This window comes from Diceros bicornis, chromosome 5, assembly GCF_020826845.1.
Source record: "Diceros bicornis minor isolate mBicDic1 chromosome 5, mDicBic1.mat.cur, whole genome shotgun sequence".
Taxonomy (NCBI): Eukaryota; Metazoa; Chordata; class Mammalia; order Perissodactyla; family Rhinocerotidae; genus Diceros; species Diceros bicornis.
In genome coordinates this window covers 33,491,243-33,505,869 of record NC_080744.1, presented here as the reverse complement: position 1 = coordinate 33,505,869, position 14,627 = coordinate 33,491,243, and the positions used below count along the sequence as shown (strand labels likewise).

Here is a 14,627-nt window from a genome sequence, read left to right as displayed (position 1 = left end):
GGCCACCGCAGACAGATTTAAAACCTACAGCACTACTTAGTGGTGGGGGCCAAGAAGAGAAATGCCTCTCTCTGTTCTGGCTCTTGTGCAGTTGGGTGGTTTTTGGTAGAATGAGCATTTTTTGGTAGAATGTGCCTGTGAGGAGAACTCTATTACTGTCCTCCAGAAGTTAAGATCCAGAAACAGGAGAGGGGTCACAGAGTCACACTCTCCTGACTCCATAAGCAAACGAGCTTGGTAGACACCATAGCTTGACCCTCCCTCCTTGACTGGCCTAGACCCTGGTATTAAAGTAGTCAGACGGCCGATCAGTGAGTGTCCAGAGTTCAAGTGTGATCAAAGCTGCCTGCTCTCTGGGTAACTCTGGAACCCCAGTGCTACCCAGTGAACCAACACATGCAGAGCCAGGTGGGGTAGGGTAGGATGCTGTTACCTAACTAGACCCAGAAATCCATAGGCATTATCACCAGTGGAGCTTTAGAGAACATTTCCAGCAACCCTTTAGGAGACTGGGACTAGTCTGTGAGTTGGAGGTGGTCCAATCCTCTTAAGTAAAATACAGCTTTACTATGTTTTACCTTCTGATCCTAACTCACCTCCCCACCCCCAGCCCCTGCTACATGACCCTCAGAAGTCATGTAGCAAAATATACAAGAGGCTGCAAATATTTTTTCTCAAGGAAATATATGATGGGAAAGAGAGGATTTAGTCACAAAATCCTCTTAGAAAGGGAGAGCTTTGTTGGAAAAATTCTTTGATAACTGCTTGGGGGTAGAAACTGACACCTGAGGGGTGCAGATTTTGGTGGATTATCTGCAAGAGGCAAGTGGATGGTTTTATTGGCTGCTCCACAGAAGGAGGGAGAAGAGGAGAGAGGAAAGATAAGAGGTGGGATGAAAACAGGAGATGTGAGCTCTCTGCTAGGCCCATCACTTGGGGGCAGGAAGAGGTTTTAATAAGCATTAAAAGTCGCTTTCAAAATTTCTGCCTTCAAAATATTCCCAAAGGCACATGAAAGATGCTGAAAGTGTGAACACGAGTGCAATTATCTTGGATGCACTTGGTACTGGCTGAGTTGCTCCCAGGCCTCACATCCTTTCAGTTGAAGCCCTATCCCCTGGTGACTCCTTTACTGACTTCAGTAAAGTATTTAAACACACACACACACCTCAGTGTGAATGGAAGTTTTTCTAGAAACTGATGGAGAAGCTAGGTTCTATAGTCAAAGTATTACTGCTAAAAAAGAGACAGATAGCTGCCGAGGTGAAGGACTACAGAGAAGGACAGACACAGACCAGGAGCAAACTGCAAGAACTCACAGGGATCATGGAGACTGTCACAGGCCACGGAATTGAATTTTCATTCAAGTTAACCAGATATTCCACAAGTAGGAAGGCCCCAGCTGACAGTGTGGCTATTCTAATTTCACCTCCTCCATTTCATTATCCAGATTACTTCTGAGTGAATTTTCTAAGACACAAATCTAAGCATGCCATAGCTGTGATTAAAATTCCTCAATAACTTTCCATTGCCTACTGGATTAAAAGAGAGAAGACGACGAAAAGAAAATCTTCGCAAGGCATTTAAGGCCTTTCCCAGCTTCTTGCAAAGGGCCTAGTGAGCAGTAGGTGCTCTAAACGTAGAGCATCAATGAGCAGGGCTGGCACTCTCATTTCTATCAGGTCTCAACTCAAAAGTTGCAGAACTTCTCAGTAAGGTCATCCTTGGCCATCTACTAAAACATCAGTGAGCCCTCCCTCTGAAATTTTCATAGTCCCCCTCCGTGCTTATTTTTTTTCCTCAGTTCTTATCCATATTTCACATATTATATGTTATATATTTTACTTAATTTATTGTCTGTCTCCCTCAGTAGGCATATATATAAAATATCAACTATAAATATAAAATCTATGAAGACAGGGATTTTTGACTTTTTAATTTGTTCACTACCCTATTTCCAGTACCTAGAACAGGGCTTGGCACATAGCCAGTACTTAATAAAATATATGTAGGATGGATGGATCTTTAAAGCCTCAGCTCAAAGACCATCTCCACTTGAAGCCCCCAGGCAGAGTTTCATCTTCCTTCTTCCCACTCCTGCCCCATACATATCATCATATTATACTCCTTTGTCTGTATGTTGTTCTGAGCTTAAAACCATACTGAAGTCAAGGGCCTCACTTATAAACTTAGAAGTGAATCCCTTGTGCTTAGTACATGATATGTCATTGAACAAATGAATTATTGATCATATCCCCATTTTAAAGATGAGGAAACTGAGGTTCAGAAAGGTTAAATAACTTTTAAAGACACACTAAGTAAGTTGCAGAGGTAAGATACCAACCCAAACGCATGCCATGCCATTCCTTTACTTTTCCTTGTACTAATACCATCTCCCCCTACAATGTTCTATCCTGCCCCTACAATTTCTATTTATCCATATTGTACTTATTACCAAGTCCCTTTTCAAATCTCACCTATTCAACGAAATCTTCCTGATGACTCTTATTCACAGTAATTTCCCCCTTTTTTCCAGAAGCCTCCTGAGATAGCTCTCAGGGTACATGGGGGAGGTCATGAGGTAGGGTACGTGGTCTTGGAGAATAGCTTATCCATGTCCCATCTGTGTTCCACGCTCCATAGTCAGGATCTTGGTGCAAACGCCTATTTATTTTACAGCTAATGTACCCTCCATTGGTCCCCAACCTCAGGTAATAGTCTCTTATGGTCTGCATACCTCTCCTAAGGATTCACGTGGCTAGTGATGGATGCAATTGTCTCCATGGTTTGGTTGAGCTGAGCTCCCAGGAGAAGCTGCAGAATGGAGCAAGTCTCCAAGGGTTATCTGAACAAACAGCATCCTCACCCTGGGATTAGCACTCAGGACACCTAAAGATTTCCCCTTCCTCTTTCATTCTCTGCTTCTGTTGGAAATAGGGGCTTCAATCTTTCCCAACGTGACTCCTCCAAGTTTGCTAAATAAGAAGTAAAAGCCTATTTCCTATTAGCCATTTCCTCATGTTACTATACTGAAGACAGAGACTTACTTTTCAATGGCCCTATTTCTCCCTTTTTAAATAGAGGAACATATACTAACATTAGAAATAATTTTTGCTGTCAATGGTCCCTGAAAAGTAATGCAAAAAGTTATTTACAGTCAAAAAAATATGCTTGTTACTTGTTCTCATGTTCTCATCTCTCAAGCTGAGACAGTTACAATCAGAACCTGCAAAAATCCACAATAAGTTCTTCTCTAATGTCTTTTGTACTTAAAATCTTCAGTACATACCTAAGCATCATATTCAGTAATAATGTGCCATCCTAGTCTGTAACTGTTCTACAACATTTAACCCTTAATTGTGTCTACATAAAATGTTGAGCTCTCTCTAATTTGGGAAGCAGTAGTGAATTAAAAGTGCAGGTCTTATATTACAGTACCCATGTTCAAATCCCACCTCCATCGTTTATCAGATGTGTGACGGCTAATTCCTTAACGTCTGTGTCTCACTCTCCTCATTTTAAAATGGGATCCTATAACTTCATAAAGTTGTTATACTTAATATAAAAATATCATTAATAAATGATAACAGCCATTTGAGGGTTTACTATGCACTAGCCATTATGTTGAGCACTTTACAACCATTTCATCTAATTGTCAGGGTAACTTGAAATTAAGATGTTGCCCAGAGAGCTTTGTGGACAGACAACCGAAATACACTGACTGAACAAGCCTCAGAAGCTAATGAAGTCGGCTGCTGGAGACCATTGGTAGAGCGGGCAGTGGAGCCCAGTTAAGACTGTCCACAAAGCCCACGTCCCTGACCCCTACGCTGTATTCTGACAAGGTACAGAGTGCCAAGGGCAGTGCTGGCACAGAAGGCCCGAATCCAAGGCGTTGTTTGTCACTGGCCCTCTGCCATAGTGAGGACTAGCCCACTGGTCTCTGAACGCGGGCCCCCCAGTTTCCAGCCGGGCCCTAAGCCCACTGGTCAGGGCAACAAGGGTTCCCTCGTCGAAGTTTAGGAGTGAGATGGAATATGCACCCTTCTTCACGCCTCTGTTCTCTTCCCTCCCGCAACTGCGTTGCGAGCTGAGCGGCGCTGGGATTGGGGGCGCGCCTCTGGAACCCCCTTTCCCCGGAGCCCAGCAGGCCGCGCCCAAGCGAGGGCGGCCCTGGGGTGGGGGTAGCCTGTTTCCAGCCGGACCGCGTCCCTGGGCGCTCCCGAACGCCGCGCCTGCGCGCTCAGCCCGTCGCCGCGCCGGCCCTGCGGACGTGTGCTGGCTGTCTTCGCGGCGCCGGGGCCCTAAGATGGAAGGCTGCCGTGCCCGTGCCAGCCTCGGGTGCGTGAGGAGGACTTCAGGAACCCGGCTATGAGGTGCAGCGACCCCAGGGAAGGGCCACGCCTGCCTCGATCCCTCCAGGGTGCCCGGGGACCCAGAACGGGGACGCCACGACCTCAGCTCCTTTCCCTTTCCCACGTCCGCGCCTCCTGACTGCGTCTCGCGGGGAGCGGGACCCTCTGGGAGGGAGGCGCAGAGAGGATGCTATTCCCTTGCTGTGGGTCGCATCACAGATGGCATTTCTCCCCTGACTGCGGCCGAGGCAGTTCTCACCCTGGCTCTTCCTTTCCCGGTGTGGGATTTTGCAGTCTCCGCCCTCGGCTCGACCCCTAGGTGCTTATTGCTTGTGGGCGATTAGGGCGAAGGCCAGATGTCAGGGTCCTCTGTCCTGCACCCCCCTGGGAGGGACAGGTGAGGGTTCAAGGCCAAGAGAGTGGGCCGGGGGAAGTGGGGCAAAAGAAGCTGCAAAGAGGGAAGGGTTGTGATTAATGTCGCCAGAGGTTATTCCCCAACTGAAAGTTGTCCAAGTTTCTCTCAGCTCTTGCGTTCCTTGTTCGTTTCACGTTCGTTAATATCCTCACTTCGTTTTAACGGTGTTAGTTGATACTAGAAAACCAGCAGGCTTTCAGCCTTGAAGCATCATTGGAATTCTTTGAGATCAGTTTTTATGGTCTTCCAAGGGAGTGTATCTTGCTGTCGTCGGGATAATCTTCGGGTTGAACCACTGAGATTTGCTATATTATTTTTTATTTTCAGGTATCACAGGAAAAAATATACCGCGTTGGGTTTGTGTTTTTAAATATTACTGACAAAAAATTGAGAGCATAGAGAATCAGTTGAAGTGCGATTCGGAGCTCTGTCAAATTAGCGTGCACCCAGTATAAGTACATGTGGGGCTGCACTTGGAGGGTTGGGGATCCCTGAGCTGTCACTTATAAATAGCAGATGAGGTCTGGGCTTGCCACCTACGGTTCTAACAATACAGGGCTCCCAGTAAGTGTTTTCCCACATGGTGTGGAGGCAAGTGACAGGAGTATCCAGTCTTAGTGCTAGTGGTAGGTGATCAGCCAGAGACTCTTTGGCACAAGAGCTGTAGGGAGTCAATTCCTGTTATAATCAGAGATGGTGGTCATGTGTGGGGTTCTAGTGTGGGATATTTTTCAAGAGTGTGCCACGGAAACTGTTAAAGGGAAGGAGAAACATACACTAGGAATTGAGGAGTCCTGCTGCAGGTGAAAATGCTGTGTGTGACCTCTCAGGCCTGACCATAGACACTTGCATGGTTTTGCCTGGCTGGCCTCATGGGAGGAGGCTGCCCTCCCCACACCAGACTTGTGCGTGGCCGGTGCCTTGTAGTGTTCTGGAGGGAGTTGCAGTCAAGGACTCACCCCTTCCCTCCTGCTAGCCGTGCTCGTACTATCTTGCATTCCTGGCTCAGGTACCTCTATTCTGAGGACCTTGGCTGAGGTACTTCCCAGGCATCTCCACAAGACCTCCTTATTGGGGCGAGGGGGCTTGACTGAGATGCTTTTCTCCATCTTGACTCAGGACCTTTCCACTCCTAGGCCTTATTCCTCCTCACCTGCCCACAGGTACCTAAAGAGCAGAAGCCTTTTGTTCCGGCCTCCTCTGCAGGGAGATGGTTGTGTGCACTGCGTCCACCTGACCCTCCCCTAGTGCTGCTCTCTTTAATAGACCGCTGGGAACCAGTACTTCTTTTGCCTCTTGCTTGCACTGTCGCAGTAAGTGAATAAAGGCTTGATTATTACTTCCAGTTGGGCTCATTGTCCTAATTGACTACCTTGACACCTCATTGCTTGACAGGAATTATATAAATTGCCAAATTCGTGGCAGTTCACTGGATTCATGACTTAAATTTTACGCCTCATAACTGCTGCTGTGTTAGCACGTTTAGGGATTTGGAGGTTGTTCACCTGAAATTTGTCTAAGTCTGTTGTGAAAAACATATTAATAGCACCAACAGCTGATTGTTGCCAACATGGATATTTGGATTATATGGTGTATTTTGTAAATTAATAAAATGGATTGCACTCATTATTTTATTTTGCATAGATTTGTGTAGCATATTCCATTTGGCCTCTAGTTAGATTTTTTTTTTGATAAATATTTTGGGGTTATATGGGCCAGTTATAGAAAGCCAGATACTATAGCTTTCCGTAGTAATTCTGTCTCATCCCGTGGGCCCCAATCTTACCTAATAGGTTACTTGGCCACTTTGAATAAAGTGATTAATATGGTGAGTTCCTCTGTCTAGTGTTGTGTGAAGAGGTATCCCAGGAACAGCTTTCACAAACTTTTTTACCTCTTCCTACAGAAGTTTCACAAAACAGTATTTATCCTTACTATATGTTATGCAATCTGATATTCTCTACTTTATTTTATTAAACAAAAATGCTGCTCTTGACCCACTAATCTGATTTCACAATCCATTAACGGGTAGTGACATAGAGTTTGAAAAACACTGTGATAAAGCAACTAGAAGATATTTGCTCAATAAATGATTTTTTTTTTTTCTGTTTCTTATATTGCTGAAGAGAATCACAGTAGGTGTGTTTGTGATTTTGTGTTTAAGGTGTCATCTAGGAGAAGACAGTAAATAGCAAATAGCATTTATGTTGGATGTTTGCCAAATCAGCTGACAAAAGAACTGGTAGTTCTGAGTTTCTGGTAGATTTATCAACGCTCTGATCTCAACTAGAAGATACAGCATTAGAATGAGAGAGTTAGAACAGCTTTTTTTTTTTTTTTTTTAATCTCTGACTCCCTTATATGAGGAAAATGCAGTAGTAGAAGAAAGATGAAAAGAAAATTGCCTTTTCTGATAGGAGAGGATAGGGTGTAGGATAGTTGTGAAAGTCCCTGGTAAACTTTTGCATGTGTCCTACAGAGGTATATTGTGGAAAGCATTTTTATCATTATATTAACTCTGAGACCAAAATGACCCTTTTATTATATTGCCTGAAAAGTGAACCCTACTCAACTTGCAGTTGCTGAGCCATAGATAAATATATAAGTAGCAATTTGTCGACCTCATTGCCTCTGTGCTTGTCTTTTAGAAATTCCACAAAAAAGTGGAAAGGAGAAATAAAAAGAACTAGAAATTTAGTTAGTATGTTAATCTCTTAGTTAGAAACCCTAAAAATGATAGTAAGTAGATAAAGATAAAGTTTGCAAATTTGATTAGTGTTGAGCTAAGTAATACCTTATATATATTATATATATTAAAATATAAGTAGTATATAAATATATATTATTTATATAAATTATAACTTATTATATATATTTATATTTTTATATATGTATTTATATATTACTTCACAGTTTTCTGGCACATTCAGATGCATTATCTCCATTGATTCTCACAACTTGGTGTGGTAGGCAGGCCAGGAGGCATTTTCCTCCTTTTAGAGATGAGGAATCTGTATTTCTTTCTTCCTGCCATCATACAGTGACAAATCCAGGCCTAGAATCCAGGTTTTCTGGGATATTTTCTTTCAGTTGTCCATGTTGGTCCAAAGAAGTAATTGGGAGTAAATAATTTTAATGATGTGGCTAAGAAATCCAGCTTTCATAACTGAAACATTCCATTCTCAGATCATGTCCATGGTATGCTATAATTGAAGGCAAATATATCATATTTTTACTATTATATTTTAATTCTTACACTCTTTACCTTTCCAGCCCAATATTTTAAAAATGACAAAGCTACTAAATATTGACAAATCTACTTAATAGTGAACTAGGAAAACTGGAATTAAAAGGTCTATTTAATGTTAAGAAATTCAATTCAATCCTCTTTTAATGTATCATCTCAATTAATTAGAAATATAGCTTAAAATTATATAAATTATTAGAGATTTCTTTTAAAGAGGCATCATTTCTCTATATGTGTGAAATTAGTTTTGTGATTCTAAATTATTCATCTAAAATGGTTATTAACTTACTTTTAAATACAGGAAAAGTCCAGATTACCCTTTACCCTTAATATCTTTAGCTAAAGGACAACTTAAATTATTTCTTTTCATATGAATAAATAATTTTTTTTTATTGATGTTTTAATGGTTTCTAACATTGTGAAATTTTGGGTTGTACATTTTTGTTTGTCCATCACCACATATATGACTCCCTTCACCCCTTGTGCCCACCCCCCACCCCCACTGCCCTGGTAACCACAGTCCAGTTTTCTCTGTCCATATGTTGGTTTATATTCCACATATGAGTGAGATCATACAGTGTTTGTCTTTCTCTTTCTGGCTTATTTCACTTAACATAATACGCTCCAGGCCCATCCATGTTGTTGCAAATGGGACGATTTTGTCTTTTTTTATGGCTGAGTAGTTGAATAAATAATTTTTAAATTAACATACTTTTATTTTTAATTTTTAGACATCCCTGGAGTTTAAGAACACTATAGAGCTGATCAGAGTATATCACTGAAGAATATGATGGCTGAAAACAATTTAAAAATGCTAAAGATTCAACAGTGTGTAGTAGCCAACAAACTACCTAGAAACAGGCCATATGTTTGCAATATTTGCTTCAAGCACTTTGAAACACCGTCAAAATTAGCTAGGCATTATCTCATTCATACTGGACAAAAGCCATTTGAATGTGATGTGTGCCATAAAACCTTTAGGCAACTAGTTCATCTGGAGAGACATCAACTAACTCATAATCTACCTTTTAAATGTAGTATTTGTCAACGCCACTTTAAAAATCTGAAGACGTTTGTGAAGCACCAACAACTTCATAATGAAACCTACCAGAATGATGTTAAACAGGTCAGAAGATTGTTGGAGGCCAAGCAAGAAAAGCCAGGGTACGGAATGTATCATACTTTTTCCACAGAGGAGAGATGGGCATTACACCCGTGCTCTAAGTCTGATCCTACATACGGTCCTACAAAGAAAAGAAAGAATATTCATGCATGTACAATCTGCGGCAAGATGTTTCCATCACAATCAAAACTTGATAGGCATGCACTTATTCATACTGGTCAGAGGCCTTTTAAATGTGTCCTGTGCAGTAAATCTTTCCGACAGTCAACTCATTTAAAAATCCACCAACTCACACATTCAGAAGAAAGACCTTTTCAGTGTTGTTTTTGTCAAAAAGGGTTTAAGATTCAAAGCAAACTTCTGAAGCATAAACAAATCCATACCAGGAATAAGACTTTTCAGACTCTTTCACTAAAGGTGAAGAGTCCAGAATCATGTCCCCTGCCTAATAAATTAAATGCAAAGCAGGATGGTTTTGAAAATGGTGTTATAGGTGAATCCGAGGAGAATAATCAACTTGATGTCCACTCTATTTATATTGTCCCCTTTCAGTGTCCAGAGTGTGAAGAGTGTTTTGAATCGGAGCAGATTTTCAATGGACACAAGTGTTTTCCTGCCAGAGGTGGCAAAATTCCAAGCAGGCTCAAAAGAAGCTACAACTATAAAACTGTTGTTAAAAAAATCTTGGCTAAGCTTAAACGTGCTGGGGGTAAGAAATTAGATAATTTTCGATCTGAGAAAAAAGTATTTAAAAACAGTTTCTTGAAAAATTCTGATCTTATTTCTGGTGAGCAGAGCCCTGAACAAACCCAGAGAACGTTTATGGGTTCTCTTGGCAAACATGGAACGTATAAGACAGTTGGCAATAAAAAGAAGAAAACATTGACTTTGCCGTTTTCTTGGCAAAAGCACCTCCAGAGCCAAAATATGGGAAAAAACTTGAAAGGCGTCCTTTCATCAGAAAACATGTTAACTATGGATAATTCAGTGAACAATAAAGACATATCTATCTATGGTTCATCAGGTGAGGAATTCTTTGATAACTGTGAAGTGCTTCAGTGTGGTTTTTCAGTTCCAAGTGAAAACATACATACTGGACATAAGATGTGTCCTTGTGACAAATGTGAGAAAGTGTTTCCTTCTATATCCAAACTACAAAGACACTATTTAATTCATACTGGACAGAGGCCTTTTGGCTGTAATGTGTGTGGGAAATCTTTTAGACAGTCGGCTCACTTAAAAAGACATAAATTAACTCATATTGATAAGATTCCTTACAGAAGATCTCTTTGCCAAGTAGAATTTGAAAATTTGAACAGACTTTTCATTCATCCAGGTGATAATGTTACCTATAATGCTTCCCAACAATGTCAGACTCTTGGTTTTCAAAAATATGAGATGTCAGAGTCAGATCAAATATCAGAAATAAAAGTTAAGGCAGAATCAGAGGATTTCATTCTTGGTACCCGCTATAGGAACAGGCAGCCCTATCTCTCTGGTGCACTTCTGGAATCAGAGCAGAGCCATCATAGTCATTGTTTTAGCTATTCAGGGCGTAGTGAGAGGAATGATGGCCTTCTTTACCAGTGCAGTGTTTGTTCTAAAAGTTTTAGATCTCCATCTAAATTGGAAAGACACTATCTAATTCATGCAGGGCAGAAGCCATTTGAATGCTCAGTTTGTGGCAAAACATTCAGACAGGCTCCTCACTGGAAGAGACATCAACTTACTCACTTTAAGGAATGACCACAAGAGAAAGTGGTTGTCTTAAATTCAGTTACGGAAGTGACAGAACCACTAACACATTTGTGGTCTCTCTGGTGTTCTTGTTCTTAAAGCCTGTAAAATATATTTTTATCAAAAGGCCTGCATTAGGTTGAATGATTTCATAAGCAGTTGCTTGTCTTGCATAGTAAGAGGTAAGATACATAGTAAATCAATATAACATTTTAGGAACAGCCAAGTTAATTCTTAGAGGAAAGGACATGATTTGATGCCATACAGTAAACATTTATTTTATTTTAATATATGCTTTGGCCATAATGAAAATGTTATAAGTCCATGATGTGGTACAAGTAATTCAGCCTCGTTCACTTTTTAAAGGAGTTATTCCTTAAGACTTGCCATCTCCTTTTAGGTATACTCAAAAGACAGAGGCAAAATTTTTTTTTGGCTGCAGCAAATAACCCTACTATATTTCATTTATTTCCCATTTCACATGAAAGCATAATTTTGTCCACCTATGGCTCAAATTCCATTGCAAAATTTTTTCTTGTAATCTTAATAAATACTAAGGCAATAAAAGTGAAAATGGATGAGAAGATCATGGCATTATTTTCATTGGTCTTTCCCAAGCTATTCTTAGGACTGTGTGGTAGCATCACCTCCTTTTCCACAGGTGATTAGAATTGGTTTTTTGCCCAGTCTGCTGTTGTCTTCCCCAAAAGAATTTAAAAGTAGGAGAGAGGCTAGGATGCACCTCTATACATTTATCATGTTTACTTGTGAGGAATATTGTCCAAGTGCCATAATCTTTTTGATGATATGTATGCAGTGTTGTCTTCTCAGAGGAATAAATGCAATTCATCTAGTTGCTTATTAATGATTGACAGCAGTAGTTGTAGATTGAAGACTCACTTATAGATCTGATTTCCGCAAGACTTACATTTACTTTAGTAAAACTTTTAATGCCTCTTTGAGTGGTCCTATGACTTAACTAAGTCTTTTCTGTTAAGTTTGATCAAATGGCAATGACTAAGTCTAGTTCTAGTTTTTATTCCTCTATGTTTTTTGAAGGACTCTAATGCTAAAGAATGTTATTTTGATCCTTTGTAACTTGTTTTAATTAGTAAGGTAATTATCCCTATATAGGAATAAAATGCTTGTAGAATTGAGGGTATCATTCTTCTAAACAGTACTGTCATGATTTGGGAAATATTTAATCTTAAACTATAAAAGATTTACAAATCTTGTCTGTCAAATTTGCCATTTTTTATAAAATCTTTAGAAATGACATTTCCTAGCAATAAAAGAAAAGAACCATTATCTTTCTAAAGTGAAAAGAACAGGTGGGGATTTATCGTAGCACACTTAAATATGGTAACAAGCCCTTTATTGAGACTGGATAAATGAAGAATTTAAGTTTTGCAACATACTCTAAGAACTATCTTTGTTGGGGGGCAGAGAGGGGAGGTTGGTCTGCTTCTTTCACAAGTGAATTTTGACAAACTAGATTTAGTTTACAGAGATGAAACACAACAGTATGGATAACATGCCCATGATGTACCAATGTGCAGGAGAATCATATGTTTTAAAGAATAATTTCTCTGAGGTTTCCTTGAGATATGTTCCTCCAGTGCAAGCAAGATGATAGTTTACAGCATTTGCTTTACACAAAAATTTTCAAGAACACACCTATTACATAAAAGCAAGAATAACTAGTTCATATTTTCCAGAATAAAGACTCAAGGAATTTTTTCCTTCCTATGTCTGAAGTTATGTATTTTGGGATTTTCCTAAGCTATTTATGTAATTTTATTTGAAGTAAATGTCTCATATACTCCTTTTCCAACCCAAACAGGGAGAGTCCTCACAGTCTTGTGCTTCTATGATTAATAGACTATTTGCCTAAGTGATACTACTATACTTTTTTTTTGGCCCATGCCTTTTTAAGCTGTTTCATATTGAAAGTTGGAATATTGTAAAAATTTTGTCAAAGATGTACTGTAGTGCTATTTGAAGTACCTGTAACAAAATCCTTATTTACTTTTATTATCACTGCAAGCTGCTTGTGGAAACTTTACAGGAATGAAAAGAAACTGTATACATCCATGATAAGAAGATTTAATGTTAGGTGTTAAATGATGGTTTGCTGCATGCTAGAACTGTTAGTATTGTTGAATCAATTACTTTGGTTTTCTGAAAAAATAAACTTTATAAATATCTTTAAAGAGAATTAGAAGATTTTTTTGTTTGGGTGATCCCAGGCTGTAGCATGATTATTTACTGAAGTTGTTTGACTGGCTGAGTTAGTGGGATTATTGTTTCTCGTTTCGTACTGCAACAGGGCCTACAATTTTAGGACAAAATGTGTGTATGTTGAAGGAAAGTAGGTGGTGGTTAAGATTCTTGAAAAATTCTAACTTCAGACTATTTTTAAAATAAAGTTTCAAATTACACGGTTTGCTTTTTTTTAAAAAAAAAGGAAAATCACGTAATTCTGGAAAAAGGTACAGATTGCCAAACACTTCCCTGGGCCTACTCCAATCCACCTTCTACACTGAACTTCTAACATGGATATTTAATCATTTACTTCCTCGTTCATACTTCATTCCTTTGAGAGCTCCTGATCACCTACAAAAGGATTGCATGTCACATGATCTACCTACTTACCCATTTTTCCTCCTCTTTGGCCTTCCTCTGCAGATTTGTACTTAAAAAATATAGAATTAGTTCCTTTAATGCATATTCTTGTTATTCTTCTTGCCCCTATCTTGTCTACATAGTATTAATTTAAATTAGATATAGACTCTCACACTCTGTTCAAAGAAGAAATTTAGTTGATCAGTTTTTTTTTTCTTTGATGATTATAGGAGAAAACTAAAGTGTTTAAAACTGACTTGTAGAAAACAGATTTGAATTTACATGTTATGTAAGGTAACCGATTAGAATTATAGACATTTTTAAGACATAGCAACAGCCTTTGAAGTCTGGGTGTCTTACAAGAATCCGTTGTTAGAAATAACATTTGCAAGAACTGTTTTATGATGCAGAATATCTGTTTTTTTAGAAGCAGGGAAGGGAAACATTTCATTCCTATCTTGAAATTTCTCCTATTGCCGGTTAGAAGGGCTTAGAATTTCAGGCCTAGCTGCTGGAATCCTATGTGCACTAAGAGAAAAAAAAAAAAGAGAACTGAAAAAGAAAAGTGGTACAATGGTATTATTAAACAGAAAATGGAACATGTAATATTTTGCATCTACATTGGCAAACTTCTGTTCATTCTTTGAAGTTTGAGCTTAAATATTACTTCCTCTGGAAGACTTCCTGATTTACCCCATCACTTCGTCCTCTGCTTCCACTGCTGTTTGTTCATAACTATTATCACTGTTAGTCAATGGTTTTCAAACTTTAATGTACACTGGAATCATCTAGAGGTCTTGTTAAAAGCATAGATTGCTGAGCTGCACCGTCGGTTTCTGATTCAGTGCGTCTGGGGTTGGGCTTGAGAATTTGCATTTATACAGGTTAATTGTCATTGCTGTGTTGAGACTACACTTTGAGAACAACTGAGCTAAACTACATGCTTCTGGAAAGTAAGGGAATGCATCTTTTTATGTTTTCTGCATACAGTATAAAACAGTATCTTCATAATGTGGTACATCCTTACATCCTCAAATGTATACTGAATATATGAAGGAAGAAATGAACATTATTACAAATTCTTACATTCTCCTTAAATCTATAACTTGACTTAGAGCCTTTCGT

At 39.4% G+C, this 14,627-nt stretch overlaps 1 protein-coding gene across 5 annotated transcripts; it reads left to right on the top strand.

Moving 5' to 3' along the window:
• Nucleotides 1-4,264: 4,264 nt before the first annotated feature.
• ZNF770 (zinc finger protein 770) lies at nt 4,265-13,281 on the top strand. Of its 5 annotated transcripts, none has more exons than XM_058541170.1 (3): nt 4,265-4,376; nt 5,934-6,083; nt 8,749-13,281. In XM_058541170.1, the coding sequence occupies exon 3, from the start codon at nt 8,805-8,807 to the stop codon at nt 10,884-10,886; it is 2,082 nt and encodes a 693-aa protein (XP_058397153.1). In that variant the 5' UTR covers nt 4,265-4,376; nt 5,934-6,083; nt 8,749-8,804; the 3' UTR covers nt 10,887-13,281. The 5 variants fall into 5 exon arrangements, with proteins under 5 accessions (XP_058397153.1, XP_058397154.1, XP_058397155.1 ...); XM_058541171.1 differs by having other exon boundaries at nt 4,265-4,674; XM_058541172.1 differs by having other exon boundaries at nt 4,265-4,752.
• Nucleotides 13,282-14,627: the final 1,346 nt, after the last annotated feature.